General features: G+C 38.8%; 2 protein-coding genes across 2 annotated transcripts; one reads left to right on the top strand and one right to left on the bottom strand.

Moving 5' to 3' along the window:
* Window positions 1–13944, top strand: LOC132955627 (protein phosphatase 1 regulatory subunit 1B-like). Its single transcript, XM_061028541.1, has 5 exons — window positions 1–360; window positions 9300–9383; window positions 10699–10774; window positions 12818–12934; window positions 13025–13944. The coding sequence occupies exons 1-5, from the start codon at window positions 229–231 to the stop codon at window positions 13123–13125; spliced, it is 510 nt and encodes a 169-aa protein (XP_060884524.1). The 5' UTR covers window positions 1–228; the 3' UTR covers window positions 13126–13944.
* Window positions 13945–14434: 490 nt separating this feature from the next.
* On the bottom strand, window positions 14435–17713 carry LOC132955626 (phenylethanolamine N-methyltransferase). The gene is made up of 3 exons (XM_061028540.1): window positions 17438–17713; window positions 16663–16873; window positions 14435–15876 (listed from the first exon to the last, which is right to left on the bottom strand). Exons 1-3 carry the CDS (start codon window positions 17607–17609, stop codon window positions 15438–15440), a joined length of 822 nt encoding a protein of 273 aa, XP_060884523.1. The 5' UTR covers window positions 17610–17713; the 3' UTR covers window positions 14435–15437.
* Window positions 17714–24789: the final 7076 nt, after the last annotated feature.

Raw genomic sequence — 24789 nt, 5'->3', positions numbered from 1 at the left:
ACGGAGGGAGGGAGAGAGAGAGAGGGAGGGAGGGAGAGAGAGAGGCAAAGCTGTCAAACGCAACTCAAGTGCAAAGAGAGCACACAAGGATACCGCTGGTCGCTAACAGCTAAGTCTTTACAGAACATTCAAACACTACAGATTCACACACAGCTTCAACCGGAACTGGACTTTCATTTTGCTGGTCATCTGTGCGCTTTAGCTTGCGGAGGTGACACGCTGGGTGTCATGGACCCGCTGCTGCCCTCAGACACGGAGCAGCTCATGGACCGAGAGGCAGACAAAGATGAGAGGAGGAAGATTCAGTTCTCGGTGCCCTCGGCCGTGCCAACCCAGCTGGACCCGCGACAGGTGGAGATGGTGAGAGGCACTTTGTAGAGGGCGGTGTGTAGGCCCCGCGTGGATGCTGATGCTGGTGTGTGCGTGCGTGTCTAATAGGAATGGGGTCACAATGGGGTCACCTGTTCCATGATTCCCCAGACATCTCTGCAAAAGTTTAGAAACTGTGGTTTTAGTGCATAGTGTCACCTTTATTTTAGAAGAGGATTATTAATTTTTTTTTTTTTTTGCCAAACTACAGCCCTGTGTACTGTACTGTTTGTGTTTGGGGTGTGTATCTCTTGAAAGACTCAAACAAAGAAAGTTCTATTTTTGGTTGTTTTTAAAGTAACAACAAAAGATGTTTTCCAACACAGCCCAATAAGTTGGTTGAACATAAGTCCTGCCTCTGACAGGGCCATGTAAATGCAGGTCGCCCCCTCTTATCAGTCTGTAAGTAACATGTCTCAGCTGGGAAAATAAGTCATGATTAATATCTCATAAAATCGCTGTATTCATACTTTCATTCTCATTTTCAAATGCACTCAAAGTTTATGTTGCCCTTTTCTGTAGTATCGGTAACATCGGGCCTTGTCGCCGAGGTTGACAGACAGTTACGTAAGCAGTCTAGCACGACTTTGCAGAACTCTGTATTTTGATGTTGGGTATTTCTCTGTGGGCAGCGCTGGGATTAAGCTGAGCTGTGCAGCCTTGATTTTTGTAGCCTTTTTAATAAAAAAAAAAAAAAAAAAACGATGAGGCATCTCTGCCCTTCAAAAGAAGTGCAAGAGGAGGAAGAGGACGAGGGGGAAGTGAGGGGATAAAGTAATATTCAATATGAGATTATGCGCCTGAGTAATAAAGCCCTCACCACACATTGATGAAACAAAAACACGGAAGGTCAACTTGTGAGTCATATGTGAGCGGGAGCTGGTGCATTATGTAAAATAAACTTATATAGCGATGTCGCTTTTGCTGAACCACTCAAATAAAAAGCAGGTGAAACATGCTGACCTGGTGGTGAAATAGTGCACTGTGAACAGAAACAATGTTGGCCTGGAGTCAGACCAGCTTCAAGTCTGGCAACAACAACTCATAAAGCTCATAACACTGACATAACTCTTTGGCTGCAATTCCCTCTGCATATTATTTTTCTAGGATTCCACTTTTCAGAAACCACTTCTGTGTCTTTAGCGCTTGCTGCTCCCTTGAGGTGAGGTCTCATTGAACACCTGGTGAAGTTTCCCACACACCAAAAAAAAAAAAAATCCTTACTTACTCCCAGAGTAGAAGAGATTTTGAGATTTCATGGGGCATCTGCTTGGGCAGCTTGTCTCAGTCTGGAATGTAAAAATAAACTAATAAGTCAACTATTCCCCACACATCTGTTGTTTACAGCCCGACTCACAGTCTCTGTGGCTTTTTTACCCTTTCATTTGCTTTTTTAAGCAACCCCATGTGTCAACTCAATATATTCCTCCAAAAACACTATGTAGGTTAAACCAACTCCCTTGAAACTATTGAGCCCTTTATTGGTTTCTGGTTTGAGACAAACTCTTTGGTTACAACTTCTGCTAATTGCTGCCACAGCCTTAAATTATTAAATGCTTATCCCATTTATTTTTCAACACGGAAATAGTAGCTCATTCTGTAGGGACTTGGGTCGGGAACCGGACGGTAGCCAGTTCAAGTCCCGGCACGGACCAAGACTCCTTCCTGAGCACTGCCCAGGTGCCCTTAATTGAGCAAGGCACCAAACCCCGAAACTGCTCTGGAGCGCTCGCTGTGGGCTGCCCCCTCACTCTGAGACCTCTCCATTATTGCATGTCCATAGGATCCTGTTTGTGCATGAGTGTGTATTAAAAATGTAATAGTAAAAATGAATTTCCCCTCACAGGATTTATAAAGTTTAAATGATTATTATTAACGAGAGCTGAGTCTTCCCTTTAAGACTCTTCTAGCTGAGATAAGTGTACATCTTAAAGCATGGTTATAATGTGGATCAAAGCAGCAACATGCAAAAGGTTACTATGTTCTTTTGCATAATATGTCTAAGGATACATCTGCCTAAAGACAATGATGGGACCCTGTGGTGTTACAGAAAGAGACTCCTTATAGGATCACCTGTTGCTTGAGATGGTAGTGGAGAAATATCAGCTGGCGATTTTGTGAATTTCTCCCATGATGAAACTAGCAAACATCCAGCTGTGGGGATAAACACTCCATGCAGCTGCAACATAGTTTTGCCTTTTCATAATTTAGACAGCTGGCATAAGAACCCCCTCTGTGTCATCGTCTTCCTTATTTTCTAACCGTACAATGCAGTGCAGGCTGCCTGCCACTCTGTTGCTTAGGAACACTGCCTCATGTCAGATGAGACTAAACTTTCCCAGTCTTAATAGTGCAAACCACAACATTGACAGAAAGACAATCTTAGCTCATTTTGAATATTTTCAGAGGGTGATGTATTGTCTGGGAGCAGCAGCCAGTTTCGGGGGGGGGGGGGGGGGGGGGGCGTTGTCAAATAAGCAGGTTTTTCTACATCTGTGTGATTGTATCTCCTATGATGAACAATGAAAGGCATAACACTCATTCAGTAAGTCAGCATCAGTGCAGACTCCCTATTGGATGCTTTAAAGTCCAGTCCCACTACACACTCAGACGTTTTGGATGGCTCTCCATATGGTTTCAAATCAGCCTCCATGTAAACATGCAAACGGAGTGGAAATATGTGGAAGGGGGTGTATAGGGATTATATTCTATGATTAGATTGTTAGCTAACTTAATGAAGATGTCTGATTTTAGAGCCCATTTTAGAAAGACTTCATTGTTGTCAGATGATAACCGATGGGTTTGGGGGTTGCCTCTTGGTTCCGCCTCTTTGGCTTTCCTCACAAACTGTGTTTCTGCTTTCAGCCAAAGCTCACTTCAATCCTAATGGAAGATACCACTCAGACCACAAACGGAAACCAGAATACTTGCAACACCAAAAACTACAGATCCTGTATTCACTCGCATGCAAGAACGGTTTACAGACATGAATGGATAAGTGACTCCCCAGCATGTTGCTTGTTGGAAACTGATCTCTTTCAAAGAACATTCTGAGTAGATGATTATGAACATTTCTCATTCATGTTTCATGAATGCGTGATTTGCCACCTGTTTGGTAACCTGCTGCTCTCTTAGTGGATTTTAAGGATTTGGTTAATAAATGATTTCTTCAAGCAAAAGAGTCTGATCGATGCTGTTCTTCAGATCCTTTGTCATATCAATAGACTAAGAAGGGTGTATCATCCATTTGGTGCCCTTTGGTGAAAGGCAGGCCCTGCCACCAATAACCACTAAAGGTGACTGTAATCTCTGCAAGTATCTAGAGGAACAGGATATGTGAGGATCAACCAAGTTCATGTGTCAAACATTTCCATAAACAGGCCATAACATTAGCATTGAAATGGCGGGAAAAAAAAAAAAAAAAAAAAAAAGAGATAAGAAAAAAGAGTGGGAGGTAGGAAACAAGTCAAACAAAGTGTTGAGTTGCCAAGGACGGAGAGGAAGTAGGAAAAAATAGTAACTGACAGAAGGCATGTAAGAAAAAACCATCAGCCAAGGAGAGGACTGATTAAAATCAAAGAGATTAGCTGTGGATGACTGAGGCATGGATCAAGGGCAAGGGCAGCTAATGCGAAGAACAAATTTCCACTGCAGCACAGCCAAGAGCTCTAAACTCTGCAAATCCAGCAAACTTCTATCTGCTCCTGAATATTCAAAACACTTTAAGGGGCGCATTTCCTGGGGCTAGAACCCCGGGAAATTTGGTTGCATTTTGCTGCCATCAAAACTTACAACAAAGTTTTTTTTTAGACTTTCGAAGTCAAATTGACTGTATTTGTTATTTCAGACAACATCCCGCCTTTTTCCTTTACTGCCCACCTGCTTTTGCAGTGTTACACAACTACCTTTTTTGTTGCATGATTGGGATTAAGTTGCATTATGGGGGTTTGTCAAAAGTCCTCTTTTCCCCTTTTTTTTAGGGTTTCTGAAATGCAGACTTATAACAGATCATTTTGGACTGGCTCAGTTGCAGGTATCAGGGAAAAAAACACATTTACTTGCCATAATTGAATCAAGGCTTTGGAAGTGCTTAAGTGTGCAGTATGTTAGTGTGTATGCCGCTCACCCACACATGCTATGACTATTGAGGCAGTTACTGTATCAGGATTGTATTTCCAGTCTAGTTTATGTGACAGTCTTTAATCAACTGATCAGAAATTGCTCTTTGGAAATAGGTCAGGTGGGAAAGAGGGAGTTTCAACATATATATGGGATTATTTACAGACTAGGTTGAAGTGGAATGAACACAGCAACAGATTTACAGCACAGTATGCTTCCACTGATTACATTCAACGTTTAGGAGAAAGGTTATCTCAGGTCATTGTATCTTTCTAGTAATGCAACTTCATCATAAACATCTACAGTATTTCTGCGTCACCATGAAGGCGACTCCGCCTACCATAAAATAAGTGGATGGATGACTGATTTAGTATGTATGCTACTCTTTCCAGCGGTTTCTGAGGCCCTGCTGTTGTTGTTGCTATTTCTAATTTTGCTGAACATTTCTCAAATGGGGGACAAAAGAAGGTGAAATAGGAACAGACATTTACAAGTGCAGCTTTAATCCTGCTGTCCCTGCTATCACTGTCAAGGCATGTTGTCTCCCACCAAAATGGATAATTTGATGTTGATGTAGCTCTCATCAAGATTTATTTACAAGATTTTATTATACACTTAGTAAAGACAGATTGTTAAAAACTCAATAGTATTGTTTAAAATGCATTTTTAGTCAGATTATTTAGAGTAAAAATTGAGAAAGAGCCAGTTATTTGACCTTTTTTCTCACATGTCATCACAGTGTTAGACATTTGAGAGGAGACCAGTCATCGCAGAGGAGCTGAAATACCTAAAAATGTCCTGAACTTTTAAATAGCTGGAACTACTTTATTTTTGGTAAGGCAGTCTCAATCTATTTTTTCCCCACTTGATTCAAAGCCAAGGCACGTCTCATTCGATCTTTTTGTGCTGTCATCCCCTAAAATAATCATTGAAAAATGATTGAACAAGTAAAAAAAAAAAACGTGTGTACATAATCAGGATGATTGGTTCTGTAAATGTTTGCAAACTAAATTGACCTCCACAATCCAGAATTTTGAACACATACAACAAGGCCCATATCAGTTACAGCCACGCCCTCCTTTCAAGAGGAAGGTTAAAACGTCTGATGTGATAAAGTAACACAATTTACCTTAAAAAAAAAAAAAAAAAAACAAGGAAAATAAGTCTTCTATCTTCTACCAGCTGTTGTCTCTGCACACTCTGAGATATGTTCAGCTATAATCAGTGACAAATCAGTTTGACCAACACAGGTACAACCCTCTCAGACATGCACGACAAGGACCTGATGAAAAATGTTCCCAGTAGGTGCTTGACCTTTTCCGCTACCGTGTTAGCAAAGCACCCATGAAAAGGTCACTGTGTCTGAAAAGTGCTTTGCCTTTAGTTTCGGTCCTTTGAATGCACATCCTTTTGCCTGAGAGGTATGAGTGTGTCAGTGAATGTGTGCGAAATCCCTCCTGTTTGTTGGATCAAATGTTCATGTTGTCACATTCTTCACCTCTTAATTGGATGTCTTGTAATTCATATTTAAATGTGTTCCCCCACAGAGGCAGCGTGTTTTAATTCTAGTATCTGATTGATGAATATGTATGAGTCCAGAACACACAGCAAAGCTAGGGCAGTAAGAGTTACTCCAGAGTGAGAGCCGCCCACATGTTTCATGCCTACGCTGCTGGCAGCCACTCGTATTTCACAACAATCTTATTACCATAACACGTTACAACATAGAGAGAGAGAGAGAGTGATGAATCTTTTGTATGTTTCATAACACCCCTAGTTATTGTTAGCCAGAAGAAGGTGTTTTATTATTTTTGAAAAAAACAAAGGTTGGCGTTTCTTGGACTGAATTATGGGCGAAAATAACATTTTCCAAATAAATCAGCATTGGCAGCAGAATACACTTAAATTATTAAAGGACTTAGAATGTAGAATGGTCCCTGGGGTGTTATATATGTTTATAATGTTTATGCTGTAACAATAAAAGATTACTTTGATGATGTACCTGCTCGAGGTTGTCCTCATTAAAAGTCAGTGATGTCCGATTTAAAGTTACATCTCTGCAAATACCGACTCATTCGCGTAACTGTTGGTATGTATGACTCGCTAGAGGCTTCAGACCTAGAATTCTAAAAAAAAAAAAAAAAAAAGATGTTCAAGAAAAATGCACAAGTTGTCAAGTTTTCTGTTGCTGTAAAATTGGAACCCAAAAGTATGAGAAGCCAGTCAAAGTCAAGGTGGAAGTTGAGTTTACTTTTGAACATAGTGCTGAAAACAAGCAAACCAGATGACAAGCAAACAAGTCTGGCAAAGACAGAGACACATCCTGGGCAGTTTTCTGCAGCAGTGGGCAATTTGGGCAATGGAATGAGTTGGACACTCGTGGAAAACTAGCTGAGGTGGTTGGCCAATGCTGAAGTCCAAAGAGATTTGGGACAATTGGTGCGGTAACTCAGGGTGCCAAGTTGGGTGGGAAGAGAGCCCCCATTTGAGAACTTGCACTGGGCAAGGACAAACAGATAATTATCTGGACATGCTATGACAGCAGTATGTTCAGTATGCTTAACCATGTCATCCATCTTCCAAGTTACTGCACCATCATACAAACTTAAGGAGAGGTTCTTTTTTTTTTTTCAAGGATGAGATTGGCCGCTCTCAGACAGGAACTGACGAGCTCAGGCAAAGGGTTTTGATGTTTTTGAAACTTGATCTGTTGGTGAGCAAACATCTAAATGGTTGAAGAAGCTGGACCACCTTAGTTGATTAGAGTTTAAAGACTTAGCTGAACAGATGAATTCCAGGTTTTTGTGTTCTGTCCAGACAACAACCTGGATCACTTGCCCACTATAACTGGAGTCTCCACTCTGCCAGTGTAAGTTTCACTGCTTGTATCCTGGATTCCCAATGTCATAATCCCCGCCAGTGGATTCACCTTCAGTAAAAGTTGGCCAAACTGAGTTATTAAATATCAACAAAATGGGAAAAAAGGAAACTAGCTCTCAAACAGGAGCCAGCTCCCATCGTTCCCATAAAAAAGCCGAGTGACTCTTGCCAACAAGACTTCTCCACTGTTCACACTGGATGACTGACAAATGAGCACTTAATGTAATTGATATTGATTATGTATTGTGGTTTCTCATTTGTTTTCAATGTCCATTTATTAATTTTAAGCCATAATGCTGGATTACTAAAACACTGGGGGTGTAAAGATTCCCATATCGAAATCAGTTACCTTAACCTCAAAAATGTGATTTGGTCCCTGAAGCCCTGGAATCGGTAAATAATGTACTACGAACCGGTGGATGGCCATGGATTTTAACATTGTAAACTGCTTTGCTGCTGGTTCTGCATACTGTGTTGAGCGTCTTTGATCTCGTGAAACTCTGAGTTTGACTCCAAAGTAGCCTAATGTTTGCTCATGTAGCGTGGCAGTGGCTTAAGTTCCCTTACAAGGAGAGAAACTGTTAGCAAGCAGAACATTTTTCCAGCCACATCTTGTCAAAGTCACTGCCTCTACCCTGCTGTATGGCTTAAAATATATAAAATACAGTATTTTCCCAAGAGTGTACCAGAAATGCTTATCAATTTAAGAACTAAGTTAAACAAAAACTGTCGAAAGCGGAGTGAGTGACATCACAACCAAAGCCTAAATATCATCAATCTGTAAATGATGATATAATTCCAACACAACAGCATTGATTTCCTCTCCACCTAACCAGACACACAGACCTTTGTCAAAGTGTTTTTCTTTCATTTCCTATTATAGTTAAATCGGCTTGAATTTTTGGCTCTTTGGGGAATTAAATACTCGAAGTGTTTGCAGAGCTTTACAAAGCCATGAAGAGCTTAGACTTCTGACTGAGTAACCAAATGTATTTCTCCCCTAACTACCTGTCGAAGTGAGACAACTGGGCATGAGTTTGTGAAAAGACTCCACGTAATATACACAATGTCAGAATATTTGTTGGTACAGTCGGCCTATTTTCTTGTCTCTTGGAAAAGATCTAAACACGAGGACATGTTATTTTGAAGTGATGCACTGTGTATATATTTTTTTTTACTTTCAATTTCCAATGTGATGAATGTATATCGGATCGAATCGTACTGAACTGAATCGCACCTAATTGTTTTATATCTTTATTAATCGTCTGAATCTGATCGTAGATTTTGACCTAAAGAGACCTAGAGATCATTGATGCAAGAAGTGATAAAAACACTCTTGATTAAGTAGGTTGAGGTATAGGGTCACCTCTAGTCCTAAAAACCTGAAACCTGACTCAAACCAAACAAATCTATGGGGTCCCAAATGTGCTACATCAAGCCCTGACAGTAAATTAAAGAATGCCAAATAAATTGGACTGAATAGTAGTGATGAAATGCACAGGACCAAAAAAGCAAGGTTCTTATCATTTAGCACCAATATTGTTCAAGATGTTTTTTTTTATATATGGTCAAGATAAAATGACCCCCTGGAACCTTAATGATTACCACCAAGTGACAAGAACATGCAGTAAAATAGCAAGGAATTTTTAGTAATCCAGCTGCCGTCTATGACAAGATTTAATCCTCATTCAGGAATAATCTGGACAACAATCTTTTTGAATGTTGTTATGTAATGATGTGCATTTTCTCATTGCATAGTTGTCACAGAAGAAAATCCTCCGCAGTCAAAATGTTAGGCTGGATCAGTGAAAGGCATAAGTCAGACATCCCTCACACCTTGTTACTTGAGTTATGAATGGGGGCTTTTGGGGTCAGCGTTTTGCATAGTTTGCAGACATTGTTCTAATCTTTGTATTTTCCTCTTTTCTAAGATCCGACGTCGAAGGCCGACACCAGCCACTCTCTTCAGACTAACAGACCCTCCATCACCAGATGAAGACAAAGGCCCTCACCAGGTAAATCACCTAGTCAGCAGTATTTTGGATTTTCTTTTTTTAAAGGAAATCAATCCAAAACATTTTGGAGAGAAGAGGCTGGACTCACACTATAACATTAAATATGACGATTTTAGGAGAAGCTGCTGATCTATCACTTTCAATAGTCTCCACACACAAATACACATTGCAATGAAAAGTTGATTTGTGTTGAGTGTGGGGTGTGAATTTGAGTTTGTTCGATTGATAATCCCTTATTTTGCTACCTCTGGCTCTTGCTCTATGAACACAAAGCAGATCTTTCACGCATCTATGGAATGATTTAAATTGGCCGGAGTGAATGTTAAGGTGGCATATATCTGTCTATATCCAAATATAGACAAACACATATATATTGCATGCAGGATGAATGAAAAGTTTTCCTAAAGCCAATGGTTGGGAACTCCCTGTTGCCTTAAAAAGATCAAAGCATGGGAACACGATTGACTGCACTCAAAGTGCTCAACCCTTATGGGTTTAGTAGACACAAGACATACAGTTGCAGTCGTCCAATAATTCATAAATAGTCCTAAAAAAGTTGCATGCTCCTTTTACAGCTCAGTCTAAAATAATGTATTCTGCCCGTTCTCCCAGACTTTGAAGATGAAATCTGCTACAAAAAGGTTCCTATTTTAAAGGACAACTAAAAAATGCTGTTATCCTCCAACCAGAAGAAATCGGCATAAATGGAGGACATTTTTCTAAAAAAGAAAGATTAAAAAGTGCATCCTTTACACCATCACAGATGGGACAGTTACAGTTGAACAGAAAATGAATGTCATTCTCAATTTCACCTAACTCCCACAACAAACAAACTCTGTCCTCCTCTGGAGTGGCATTTAACCTGACGATCTTTAAAGCTTAAGGAAATGTTCCTGAACATAACTTTGCACAGAGGGATATTGGTCTTTTGGGAAAATTATTCTTCACATAGGCCTCTAAATTGTAACCATTCTATATGAGACAAACCGTTTATATTTTTGGTTTACACCATTTATCAACAGAAAATTCCACTAACATTTCTTTCTTTTCCTTTAAGCAACTAACAGTTCAATGAAACTGTTTCCATCTCTCTTGTACAAGATCTTTTTTTCAAAGGCATGTCTCAATTGTAGTATCAACAGATACAAATATTGCTAAGTATTATATATTAATTTACTTTTTTTGTGTTTAGAACACTTGTTTTATTTTGTGTTTTAAAAATCTCAAGTGATGCGACACTGAGCTCTATGCTGTGTAACATCAGCACCACACAGTCTGTATTGATGAAATCCTGTTTTTGATGATTTATGTGCAGTGGGTGCTGGGGGAGAATGGAGCCTTGAAAGCCAAACTGGTTCACTCGTCAACCTACCAGCCGCCCTCACTTAAAGGTAACTGTACTGTCTTGAATGAGCCTCACAAATATGTTTTCCAACCAATGGCAAAAAATGACGGCAAGTCAGGAGACCTAATTCTGCTTTGGCGGCTGCCATGTGGTATTTATCTGTTTGGAATATGTGCCTATCCAAAAAACACAGTGAGAGGTGTGTGTGTGTGTGTGTCTCTCTGTGTCTGTGTGCGAATAAATGTGTGCGCTATGTGAGATTAGGAGAAGAGACAGCTGTGGGTCTGTTCTGGATCATCCTGGATTATATGCTAGGCAAACAGCTGCAACATGGACACACACACACACCCACACAAATACGCAATGACTCATACATATAAAAACATACAGTGTACATGGTTTTTGGACATACGTTCTTTTACGGTCGTAATCATGACTGCTGCAGCTAAAAATGTTGATATAGTTTTACTGCAAATCTATTGGTGTTGTATATTACATTTTAAGATCTAGAAAAGCACTATACAAGATCAAGTCTCTTTACCATTTAACATGCATCATAGACTGTTTATAACATTATTATTTACAGACTATTGTATGCATATAGACACCCAACCACATCCACAGATAGCGCTCTCATCGTTTCAAGGTCTATATAGACCATTAAACGACCTAGAAAATATTACTGAACATGTTGAACATCTATCTACAAGGACTATGGCAAAGGCAATAACAAATGATATGTATTCAGACATGTTTACATGAATATGGCAGGGCACCCTTTATTTACAGGTGTAACAAATTGTATCTGTGCAGAAAAAAGGTCCACATGCTGTTCAGCTCCCAATGGGCAATTCTAATTAAACAGGGCAACATTTCAATCGACGTGATCTTCCTCAGACGAATGTGGCAAAAGACAAACAGCCATTTCTATTGTGTGGCAATGAGCAAAAATCATTATCACCTGTTGAACAACCGAAGACTGGGGCAATAAATATAAGAGAGGGTGACATATACCTCAGGAAGCACAGGAAAATACACCATTTCTAAAAAGGTTTTGTAATTTACAATGTAGCAAAAATATTCAAAACAGATGTTTCAAATTGCAGAGATTTATAGAAATCGTTTAATAATCCTCATACAATAATGAGGGACTAATGTCCAGGTCTGGACGAGAGAGAATCCCACACTCACAGGAGAACATATGTACAGTCTGGACTCTGCACATACAGCATGGTATGTGTCAACAAACTGTCTCAGTTTTTCATTAGGTTAGGCAGACAGGACTAATAAAGAAGAACAAATATGGAAAATAAATGAATGAATTTATAAATGTGATCCTTTAGAAAATGCACAAAATAATTGTAACTATGAACATCAATCTTTATGCAGATGACATTTTACTAATAATGTCTAAATAACTAAATAACTCAATTTTTATGGGACATTTTTTGTTGAAAGGTCAACAGTGCAAAATAAGATATATTCATCTTTGTCTGAAAGAGTGATGCTGAGTTTCCTTGAAGTAGAAACAGGCCTGAAAGTGTCAACCAGCGAGATGATGAAAAAAGTTTCTAAGCCGTCGTAGTTACGCTATAAAGAATCTACTAATCAGATTTCTACAGACAAAGAGGAAATGATCCTATGTTTAGCTGTGCATCTTCAACTTAACTGTTTTGACTCCCTGTGAATGCTCTGAGTATTGCTTTGCCTGCTTTAGCTTTAGGGTTGCTGTTTGCTTGTGATCACAGTGAAGCATTTAGTAGCTAATGAGCCCAATATTTTCCTCAGGAGTTTGTAGAGAACTACTTTTAAGAAAAATGAATGCATTGATTTTAGACCTTAATTAATCGCGATTAACAACTTAATGCTGACAGCCCTTCAGTCCAAATATATAATAACATTGCTCTATTTTTATGCCTTATATAGCGAAAAAACAAAATTCATACACATACACAAACATAAACAATGTACGTCATATATCCATATCTTTTCATCATCCTTCATCTGTTCATCAGTATAAGAAAACAGAACTGAACTTTAAAATATGGCACACTGCTCCTTTATTCTAGCTTCTGATTTGTCTTTTTAGCCGTCCAGAGGATGGCCCTGGCCCACCTGTCCTCACTAGACATGTCCTCTGTGGATAAAGATGAGCCGTCTTCTGAGGAGGAGGAGGATGAACATGCAAAGGAGAGTCAGCAGACAGGTGGGTCATTGAAGCCACATTTTCCATCTTATACTGAGAGTTTTTCAAACATAGCCATAACTCGTTCTTCGAAATCCCTTATCTTGCCAGATGTGACGGTAGAAAGCAGACCAGGATGCGGTGATCTCAGCCCTCACAACGGAGACGACGAAGAAGAGGCCAAAGAAAGAGAGGAAGGAAAGGGAGAATGACTTGAGAAAAACACTCAGATGGAGACAGAGTTTTAGTTAGGATCAGCCTTGCATAACACATGTATTTGCAATACGTGTGTGTGCTTCGGTGTACATATGAATGTGTGTTTTTTGGGTGTGTGTGCGCATGCATGCTGCAAAAGAGTTCAATGTGCGTAACAGAGAGTGGCGAAAACACATGGACAGTCAGGAGGGTCAAAATCATGATGTGAATGTAAGAGGAAAAGTTTAACCTGAGATCTGAAATTGAAATCACGTCTTGATGAGTTGAGGAAAAACAAGGTTATAAACACAACAGCCAAGGACACTTACATATATATATATATATAATACGAGATCTGCTACTGTGGCATTTCTCAAGCAAATACATGTTTGTTTTGAGTTTCAACAAGTTATAACATCATTCATGATTTGCTTCCTTTGGTTAATAGTTCTGCGAATAATCAGATTTTAAATCACCTTATTTCACATGACATGTGTAGTGATACAGGTGCTTAAAGACACACTCAAGAAACTATAAGAATTAGAACAGAGAGCTCCAGATGAGACTTTGTGTTCTTATCAGATATAGCAGAGACACATTATCTGCTAACATATGCACCATCCTATGCATGTTTACCAACATGTAAGGTTGATTTGATCACTTTATCTATAACGATCAAAATATTATTTTGTAATATGTCTCATTCAGTTTGGTCAGTTTGATGGTTATTATAGTATACGGCACACATACGATCCATTCTATTACATAACCTGCAACAGTATGATACATATACAGTATGAAATATTGTAATATATCCCATAAAAACTATAAAACAACTCTTTCAGTTTGCTTTCCTCAACTTTGTACTGTAGACATTTGCATGCCGTGTACAGGAAATCAAAGGAGAATGGATTACAGATGAACGGAGTGCAGTCACAGCAACAGGAAACCAGACGTATATCAATCAAATCAAACTAATCATGATGTTACAGCACATGTTTATTCTTGTGTAAAAATATGTACAGGCTTTTGTAACACCATGATTAGCAAGCACGGTCTGTTTGAGCCTGAACATGAATTATTGACCTTGTATATAAAGATGTTTTGTGTTGGTTGCTAGTAAAACTATTATAATGGGAGTATGATGTATGTGTGACTTTATATCTGTATGATTAATCAGTAGGAATGAACAATGATCCGATCATAATTTAATTCCTGAAACTAAATGGCTTTATTTAGCATTAGTCACCACTTGGATCTTAAACATTAAATCAACACAGATGTAGAAATAATTCAGATGTGTGTCAGTCCGTGGCTGATGCACATCTGGAGCAACTCAAATGGAAAAACAGTGACGCCCAGTGTTCAATTGCTCTAAATACATAATCAGAGTCTTACACAATTATCTGAAGGCTAATGTAAAATAAAAAATAAAAAATGATACCAAACCCAATATTGAGTTATACTCTGGAGTACAGTGCTTTGTGTTGAGGTACTATTATATTCATTTTTAATTATCGGACTACAATCAAACTTTGTATATTTGTATTTGTAGCCAATAAGATACGTTTTTTTATCAACATCATTTATCAGGCTGTGATTTTAAAAAACCTCCAAAATAGCATTGTGCTAGCATTACTTCTTTATTTGCATTATCACAAATTACAAAACACATCAGATAACACGTTGTTTCCTTATTGGATTACAGTTTACTGAAGTATATCAAAATATAGTGTTCATTAACAGCCTCAAAATGCACATGATGTTCGATGAATGGTATGATAATGTATGCCTTTTCGAAAACAAAAATATAAGCATTACATTCATGTCTGTGTAGGCTATCAGTCATCCAGGTCATTGTAAATTCAAAGCTTGACTCAAAGGCAACTGGACTGCTTGAAACGTCTTCAAGATCTTCAACCAGTCCAGCTGCCTTTTGGATCAAGCTTCAATTATAACTTTCATGATGCTGTAGTTGCTGTGTTTGAACTGAAGGGGGCAATGTCTGATCACTTTTCTAACACTAAGCATCATTTTTGGCTTTTCAAAGGAAGGTCACTCTACTTCAGAAAATACAATAAAATGGAGTCCATTGGAATATTTGTAAAATAATTGAGGGTCTCTATGAGGTGACTTCTAACTGAACTAAAAAAAACCTTAGCAACCTTGTGTGGGTATTAGCATCACTATTTATTTGCTGTGCTTATCCATGATTACCTCATTTCAATCCATCATATTATATCACTTGATTTTTAATCTGTGGTTTTAGTTTCACGTTTCATTTGAAGACCTTTATCAATCATCTTTTCCTCCTCTCCCAATTTCCCTTTCAATCCTTTCTTGCCTTAACAAAGAACACCCCGCTGACGTCATCCACCCCCACCCTCATGTCCTGGGGCAGCGTGTACACCTCCAGCCTGATCAGGGTGTAGCCACTCTCACTCAAACTAGCACAGACCTGGGCCTCGTTCAGAGGGACCACAGGGATCTTTACTCCAGGTCCCCCAAAGTAGTAACTCTCTCCCAGGGCCCCAATTAGCAGGAGGTGGCCACCCGGCCTCAGGAGCCTCCCGATGTGACCCAGGGCCCGGGTGAAGGCCGGCAGGTCGGGGCTGACGCTCTCCAGGCAGAAGCAGGACACGAGACAGTCGGCCCCATCTGAAGGAAGGACATCACTGTCCAGAGGCTGAGGGCGGTGCACGTCGATGGGGAGGACATCTGTGATGACCTGCCGTAGTTTGGCAGCTTTCTCTGTCCATGCTGACGGCCTAGCAGAGACAATATTGAAAAACTTCTAAATGACATAAAAACAGCATTGTCTATGACTGAATGCCACAGAAGACTCTGTATTGATAATGTTGAAGGTGTCAGTATCTATTCCAGGGACAAAGCTTCAATGATAGTAACAGGCCAGTTGGTTCATTGCTTTGGTCCAGATTGAAATATCACTGCACACATTGGATGAATTCACATTATGTTTAGCACAGTCAACCATAGTCCCAAGAGGATGAATGCCATACGCTCTTTGGTGATCCAAATCCACATGCCACGACTGCGCCACCTTGAGGTTAAGTATGTGACTTTGTGTGAAATGTTTTAACCACTGTTGGATGGTGTGCCACGATATTTGATACAGTCTTGTATGTTCCCCTCAGGATGGATCATAATTTAATGATCACCTGACTGTTCTCCACCTAGCACCCTGTATAAAAGTCTATAAGAAATGTCTTTGGTTTACAACCAGATACTTTTTGAGGCTAGAAAAACTTGCATTAGCCTGAGCTGCACTGTTATGTTTAGAATTTATTTGCAATTTGACGTATTTATGTGCTCAAGAAAGAAGGTGAAAGGGTAAATATTCTACTTGTTTAACATCAACTCATTATGATGGATACTATTTGTAACCACAAGGAAAGAGAGGGAAGAAATTCATTCTTTCTTCTTTTATAACATACTTTACATTAAACGTATAGATAATATCCTGACATATCCTGATATTTCAAGAAACCTCAGGTCTTCAAAAAAAACCCTAAAGATTTAGGATGAAGCCGTACCGTCGTCCCTCCAGCTTACAGACGTGCTGCAGGTACGGGGTCCAGTCCAGGCTGCAGCCTCCCTCGTCCTGCAGCCAGTGCCTCAGCTCCTTTCTGTTGACCTCCAGGAAGTCTGTGAGGAGGACCTGGTTAAAAACTTCACAGCCACTCAGCACCTGGTACAGGGTGGGACCTGAGCCTATGTCCACCAGTAGTTCACCACTTACATCACCTGGAGAGGCAAAGAAAGCTTACTGAGAATTATTTCATGAAATGCCTCGGTTTACATGCAGCTCTAATCCAAATGTCTTATATGAATACAGTGAAAACATTGAGAGTTATTGTGTTATTATTTATTTAGAATATCTGATTCTTTGAAAATTATCCCTGAGAAATAAGGAATATTATAAGATAATGGTTTAAAAATGTAAATAGTTTTACAATCAGACCTTTATTTCACTCTCTGAATAACAACCTTTTCAACTATTCTGAAACACCAACTACAAAAAAAAATCATTTATTCTTGGATATGAACGGTTTTTCGCCCACTTTCAGTTGAAGAGACAGAGAGAGCGAGAGAGGATGACAAAGCATTTGTAAACATCAATAATCAGGGACATTTGCCATCCTACAAAATTCAAGATTTCTTTTGTAAATTTAAACGTATTACATTTTATGAATCACATTTAAAGTATATCATTACCATAAGAGATAATCAAAGTTGTTTTCAATCATGCCTTGAGCATGAATTGCTTCATAAAAAACCTGAACATAATCCATCACCTTGTCTATTTACCTTCAGTGAAAGCTCTGTGCAAGCAGGCCAGTTTCCACGGCACAATGCTGTCTTTCCTCTCAAAGTCCGCCCGTGGTGGAGTGTAGTTATACTGCAGATATGCCGCAGGATCAAATCTCTGGTAGCAAGCTGCCATGGCTGCTACTCCTGTTTCTGTCCCCTTGTCTTCCATACTCCTGTTTTCTTTAGGACTCAACCTAACAGCTTGGTTTAGTGCTCAGCATTCAGGTGCACTGTCACCAGATCTACTGCCTTATATACCTGTGCATGTGTGTCATTATGTCTGTGCTTTGGGCTACGCTGAGCTACATGGGCAGAGATAGCAATCCCTTGTTTTTTTTTTGCCCATGTTGCTGCCTGATAGCATTTGTTCTGTATGCCTTTCCTACCCTCAGGCGCTGATACCATCAGAGGGCTTCCTCCAACACTAGACCCACTAATGGACTCCTCGCATGGCTTTCAGGTCTTCCACCCTCATCTCAGAGGCCCTCTGTATCTCCACAATCATTCCACAGGGCTTTTTACATGCAAACAATAGACCAGGCTTGTCCCAGGCAACCCTGCTCCAAAGGAACAAACAGATCTATTACTAAAAATCAAACAGGTTATCTTTGTCTCTGTTTGATATTTCACTTTATGTTTGTATCAAGTGGGGACAGATGAGTCAATGCAAAGGTAACGAAAAGTCTTCTATGTTAACAGGTTGTATGAGATCATTCAAACTATTGTAGACCGAGACAAACTGACCTCATTTTGTGCTTTACATCTTAAAACATTTATCTTTTCTTTCCATCATAATGAGTATGATGTATGCATAGGTGATTTTACCATGGTGTCCAATGGGCTTCATCATTTTCTTCTAAAGTAAAAAAGTAACATTTTGTTTGTTAAACATTGCTCATCTTTCTCCCAAACAAATTTAATGAATCAATAATTTATGATTTTAATGAAATTTCTATATTTTCTAACATTATTTTCACTCACATTTCACTTGTATGCACCACATCAGATCAAGAGCCAAGAAGAAGTATGGGGGGGGGGGGGGGGGGGTATTTTACAAAACTTTGTGAATTTTCAAGAAAAAAAAATCTAGGATTTTCACTCAAAATATTTTTATGGACATTTTAAATCAATATTATAATATATATTTATTTATATATTTTATCAATATGTCATGAATCATGTGAAACTTTGAGCACATTGGACCTTCTTCTGAAGTTAAAACAACTTTCTGTTACATGGCCAGACATCAAAGTTTTAACACGTCCTCGATATGGCATGGAAGTTTGTTGAATTGTGCATCCTGTAAACAGCTGCAACAGATATTATTTTTAAAAATCAAATCACAATGGCTGAGTTCCTTTTTGGTCATTGATAATGGTGCAAGAGGACTTTTTTGGGTTATACCAAATATTGGGTCTCCTTTTTGGACCCTATGGGGTCATTTTACCACGCGGCTTCTCACGGCTTGCGATGCTCAGGCCCTTAATAAACAAGTGCATTGGTGCTTCGGACCTAAATATGAATCAAAGTAATGTTTGAACACTAACTGTATGGTTCACATTTGAATGCTTTACTACATACGATTATTGGGTCAGATGACATTTTTTTTCAGTTTGAGCTGTAAAAAATCGTAATCCGTCCCTTCTCTTGAATACATTTGTTATTTTTTGTGCCAGGTAATGGTACCAGTTTCATTCATCTCCATTAAAGTGGCTTGCAAAATTTTGAAACGAATGACAACAGTGACCAAGCTGACCAAACAGAGAGCCTGAACCCCCTGATTGAATTAATCTATTCCCAGCGCCGCACAAAGCAGCAGCTGAACCAATGTGGAGCGCCGCCATGTAGCAATCAAACACACTCTCCCCAGGAGTCTCTTAACGCCTCGCTCATCCCTGGCAGCTGAACCACAATCCCCAACACAAACACACTCACATCACATATTAACCCTCTTCAGACATCCAGAATATGACAGCGTCTAAGGGGGACGAGTTATTTGGGTTTTGGAATGCAGCCAGTCGACGGATATAAAATTGGGATATTTGTAGATTACAATCAGAGTCAGAGTGAACAAAAGGGGGCAAGAGTTTTCATCTCCAGTAGATTGTTGACGCAAAGCATTCTTCATTCTCTTTGGCATTTGGCAACCTTTTTTTTTTTATGGTTTTTGGACCAAAACTTTTTTCGATTTCAGAAAGACTCGAAACATTATTGAGAAATAAATACATGAAAAATGTCATATTTTAACTTTTAACTTATTTTATTTTTCTGTCTCTTGAAAAACTTTTTGCAAAAAGAATTTTGATTATTTTATGATAAAAATTATACCATTGGAATAAACAAGTTTTTAAGTAACATTTTTTATCATGTCCTCAATTCAAATTGCCCCATGAATAAAACATTTGTTATATTTTAACATTTATTTTGAAGGTTCTTCTTAAAGGCACTGACATGTATTTACCATTAAACCATATCCTGAAAAGGAGCAACCACAGAAACTGCTTTGAGCATAAAGATACCAAAAACTATACAATAACTATAAGATCCCTCGGATGAGGTGACAGTTGATGTAACGAATATACATTTTGATTTAAAAATAACAGATTGATTACTATTTATCTCATCATTTTAGCCAAAGAAACAAATTATATGTAACAACCATATTAGATACACTAACAAACAATAATAATAATAATTCTTCAAATAAAACACAGTTGGGCTTCAGCTAATATCACAACATGAATTGATTAAAAATAGTAGTTTTCTTTTCAGCCCAGGAACCTCGCCAACTTTGTCGACTTCAACGCAGTCTTCCTCCCACTTGTCTCCAGCACAATGCTCCCCGGTTTCATGGTCCCACAGCAGACTTCCTCCTGGACATGAACTGGGCCTTGGGTAACCTTTGACCCCATCATAGCAGGGAGGTCAGATGTTGGCTGATGAGGTCGTCTAGTTGAGTACGTTTTGGGTTCTGTGTTATTCTTGCTGATGGCTCCGGAGAGAAATCGCTGGAGGAGCCTCCTGGCCTCCAAGTGTTTCTCTGAGTGATGTGCCTCCATCACTGTCAGCCTGTTAGAGGGTCAGGAGTCACACAGATACACAAGCATACTTGTCTCTATCAATACCTTTAAATGTTATTCAGTCTCAGTATGGGAGTTTGATAATGTTGAGGACGTTGTTACCGACCTGTAATGCTGTGGGGTAACTCGGTCGAAGCTGTGCCAGTGAGCAACGTAGATCTGCCCGGTCTGCCAGTCCTCCTCCTGGACACTGCAGTCCAGCTTGGCTCTCCCTGCACCCCCCATGCTGCACATCACTGCTGCCTCACACCACCAACATTAAGCCTGTTACACAGCTATTCTATTTGCACTTGCACACAGATTCAGGTTAACGGTACCTTAAAATATGGACTTTAGCTGGAAGGTGAAACATATATCATTTTAAAAATCTGACTAACTTAATTTGGATTTAAATGTATAACCAAACATTAGTTTGAGACATCATGCTTGAGTTTTTTGTACTTTTTCGTCTTTTGCTTTGAGCAAAAAAATTCACATTATTCCTAAAACAGCTTATTCTCTGTTACATTTTCTCCATATTCCGGATCCATTTTTATACATTTAAAATATTACTTTTTTAGATAATAACAGGTTGTGTAACTTACCTTTTAACGTTGAGTCTTTCTTCTGTTCTTCCTCTTGATCTTATTGTTTTTAATTTCCCGTTCACCTCAGGCGGTCTCCCCCTTTCAAGTTTGCCTTCGTTGGAACTTCTTAGGAACCTTACCACAGATACATTTTGGTCTTCATGAGTACAGTTCAGCCTCTTCGATCTTCTTTCCTCTCCTCCATTGGAGAACTGGTCAGCCCCCCTGAGTGGGTCTGGTATTATGGGGGGTTACATTGCGTCCCAATTATGTAACCTCCTGGGACATGCTGTTATTAGAAACAATCCACATGCTGCCATTTTTAAAATGGAGATAATGAGTTGAGCCACAATGAATGAGGCACACAAAAAATAAAAGTCCGAAAGCAGTTTATGAAGGAAAATCAAGAATATTTTTTTTAATATTTCAGCATTTGCAGTTTTGAAAAAGACAAAAAGCGGTCAAAAGCTTCTTCTAAAAGTCTTTTGAAAAATTGCAGCCTTCAATTCTAATATTGTGGTTTGGTGAGTACTTCATCGCCTGTTGAACATCAAAAATGGCTTTAACCAGTAAAGAAGGAGCAGGTGAAGTTGGTGCTCAATGAGGAAAAGTACATCAGACTTTCAATAGACACCTTAAAGATCCTTAACTGTCCTCATTCAATTTCATTTCAAAACCACAACTCAACGGTGAAGAAGCGTCTTTCTCAGCAAAGTAGCAAAGAAAAAGATTACCGTGCAGATGACAGACATTGGACAAAGGAGGCGTTTAAACTGACAAATGTTAGTTGGAAGTGTTTCGATCACACACAAAAAACATTTATTAGAAGAACAAATAAAAAGATGCTTGTGTGGTCTTGCACTTCTCGTCGCCTGAGAATCCTATATCTCTCTGTGTGATCCTGTATTGCGTGCTCGTTCCTGTCTGCCTGATCGCTAGCCTGCCTGCCTGTTCATTCACCGGTCTGCCGGTCCACTTACCGTCTCTCCGAGAGGATTTGGACACTCCTTCCCCTTGCCTCACTTGCACTATTAGTTTTGTTGCACTATTAAATAACTGTTTAATTGTGCTTCTGTGTTCGGAGTCTTGCTTTTGGGTGCTTACTTTTGCGCCGAGTCGTAACATGACTTCAACACAGTCTTAGACCCATCAATAGACAGATCAAATATCTCAAGAAATAATCGCATCTGGCAATCCCCTGAAACAATAAACCAGTTCATGAGTGATTTTGATCTTGGTGATAGTTGGCATCTGCAGCACCCAACCACAAAATATTCATTTTTTTCACCAGTCCATCACTCATATTCACGCATTGACTTCTTTATCACCAGCAAGTCAATCATTACAAACATTTCAGACAACAAGATCCACCCCATCATCATTAGCGTCCGTGCTCCAGTCTCATTCAAATGGCATTCACCCAGTTTACATAAACCAATCACTATGTGGCGCAGAAAAAGCTTTCGATGGAGTAAACTTGTCATTTCTAAGAAACACACTACACAGATTTGGCTTTGGGGAAACATTTTCTGGGTCAGTACACTATACACCTCACTAACATCACGCGTGAGACGTCCCGAAGCACCCTGTCTCTCAACAGCTCCCTGAGACCAGGGGGGAGGGAGGACCTCTTTCCCTCTTTCCCTCATTCCCTCTTTCCCTCTTCTCTACTGTCAAAATCCATAAAATGCAGAAAAGAAAGCATAAAAAACAACAAAAGCAAATATTGATATTTTATTGCAGATTTTGTGTGCACATTTTGGCCACGAAGGTGACAAAAAGACTAATGCAATCAAATAATTTTTGTTACTAGTCTTTCACATATCCAAGACTCTAATCACCATTCAACTAATAACCTAGCATTTAAAGGGTAACAATCCTGAAAATAATTGAATGTTTGGTAGTTTTGAGCAAGTCAGAACTTATTTAACTTCACAGCAGAAAAATATAAAGAAATTTGAGGAGGGCACAAGGGTTAATGTTCCAGCAGTGGTGTTGTTTTACTTTGATATACTGATCATCACGAGGCAGGATACTGCTCTCCAATGTGGCGGCGATCAGCTCTGGAGCTGGCTCTTGGTCCAGCATGAAGAACTCCACACTTCCCTGTCAAAGTCAGTTCAATCACAATGTTTACCGCCAAAACCATCTTAAAATGCAGTTGGAAAAACATCAGTGATAAACGTAAAAAGACGGAGGAGGCAGCAAAGATACTGTATATTCCAATAAAGTTTAACTCATGGATATACCACCACAAAGCATTATCTCTTTGTCTTAAAATAAAACTTGTAAACTAAAAGTGGTACCAAATATGATAAGGGCCATGTTCAAAAAAAAAAAAGTTTTCTACGACTTTAATCTCGTAAATTTTAGATTTTTTTTAAAAACATGGCCCTTATCCTACGTCGTACACTTGTATATCGTAGAAATGGGTTTTTCACAGACACACCTTCTCAAATCAAACAAACTCGTGTCATGTTTTTGTTTTGTTGTTTTTTGATAATTAATTTCAGACCAAGCACACCCTCTAGAGTGCCATAATGTTTCATCATTATCATACATCACACCAACTTGGCTCTGCCGGCTAAAAATGTTGTTTCTCAGAGTATTACAAACATTTCACAGCTATATCTATTTTTTCTGTCTTTTGTAAATCTACAGACACTGAGGACGGCATAACAAAGGATAAAAACGTCTGCATCCTCCTGGTAATAGAAGATGAGGTCATCCTGGAGAATCAGATCATTCAGCATGGCATGAAGGATTATTTGCCTATGCTGGGTCTGCTGTATGCAATTACATTGACTACCAAAAAGGAAGTGCAGTATACAATTGAAGTCATACAGAAGAACTTATGAATATCGGTGGTAGCCACTGTCCCATGCATGGGTCCATGGACTGAGAAAAAGACTTCTTCGTAAAGCTGTAGGCAATACACTGAGGTCGGGACTTTTCTGAAAGCTGCCAAGAAATATTTGGACATTGTCTCAGATCTTTTCTAAGTGTTTGTTTTACCGTAGTAAGATCACCTCATTAAATGTGTAAATTATTGATTTTATAAGTTTATTGCATCTGAAAATGCTGAGAAAAGTGACTGATAAATGGTAAATGCAGCAAAAGAAAGACGACTGTTTTCTGCACATTCTTGGGTGGAAATGTTTTTACCAACAAGCCAGCACAGTACTTTAAGTAAAACAAAATTGTAAATGTTTAGATGTGCTATTTGATCTGATCTGCTATTAAAGGTTGAAGAACTTAAGTTGGTTGGTTTCTATGATAAAACGAAAAACCTGTAGAGATGATACCTTTTTAAAATTTTTATTTGAATGGAAGTTGAAAGTTTCCACAAAAGCAAAGAGAATCACTAAAAATGTATAAACTAAACTGATTTTAGTTGACTAAAATGTAAATATATATATATATTCAATTCAAATTGATGAATATATTTAACTCAATATTTTTCGGTGGATTCAACTTGGATTCAAGTTTTTTTTTTATTTTTGATTTCAAGTCAAAAGAAATAGAAAGACCATTTTGCCTTTAACTAGATAATTTCACAGGAACTGAATTGTGATTTAAAGTTTTATTAACTTAAAGATTTAAGTACAACTGACCTGATGTCAAGTTTATTTGACTAGAAAATTGTATTTCTTTGGAATAATGTCAAATTTATCGCAACTTATCTTTTTAAGTTCAGTTAACT

Source organism: Labrus mixtus, chromosome 21 (assembly GCF_963584025.1).
Source record: "Labrus mixtus chromosome 21, fLabMix1.1, whole genome shotgun sequence".
NCBI lineage: Eukaryota > Metazoa > Chordata > Actinopteri > Labriformes > Labridae > Labrus > Labrus mixtus.
Note: the sequence above shows the minus strand (reverse complement) of the source record. Positions and strands in the feature narration are given on the sequence as shown.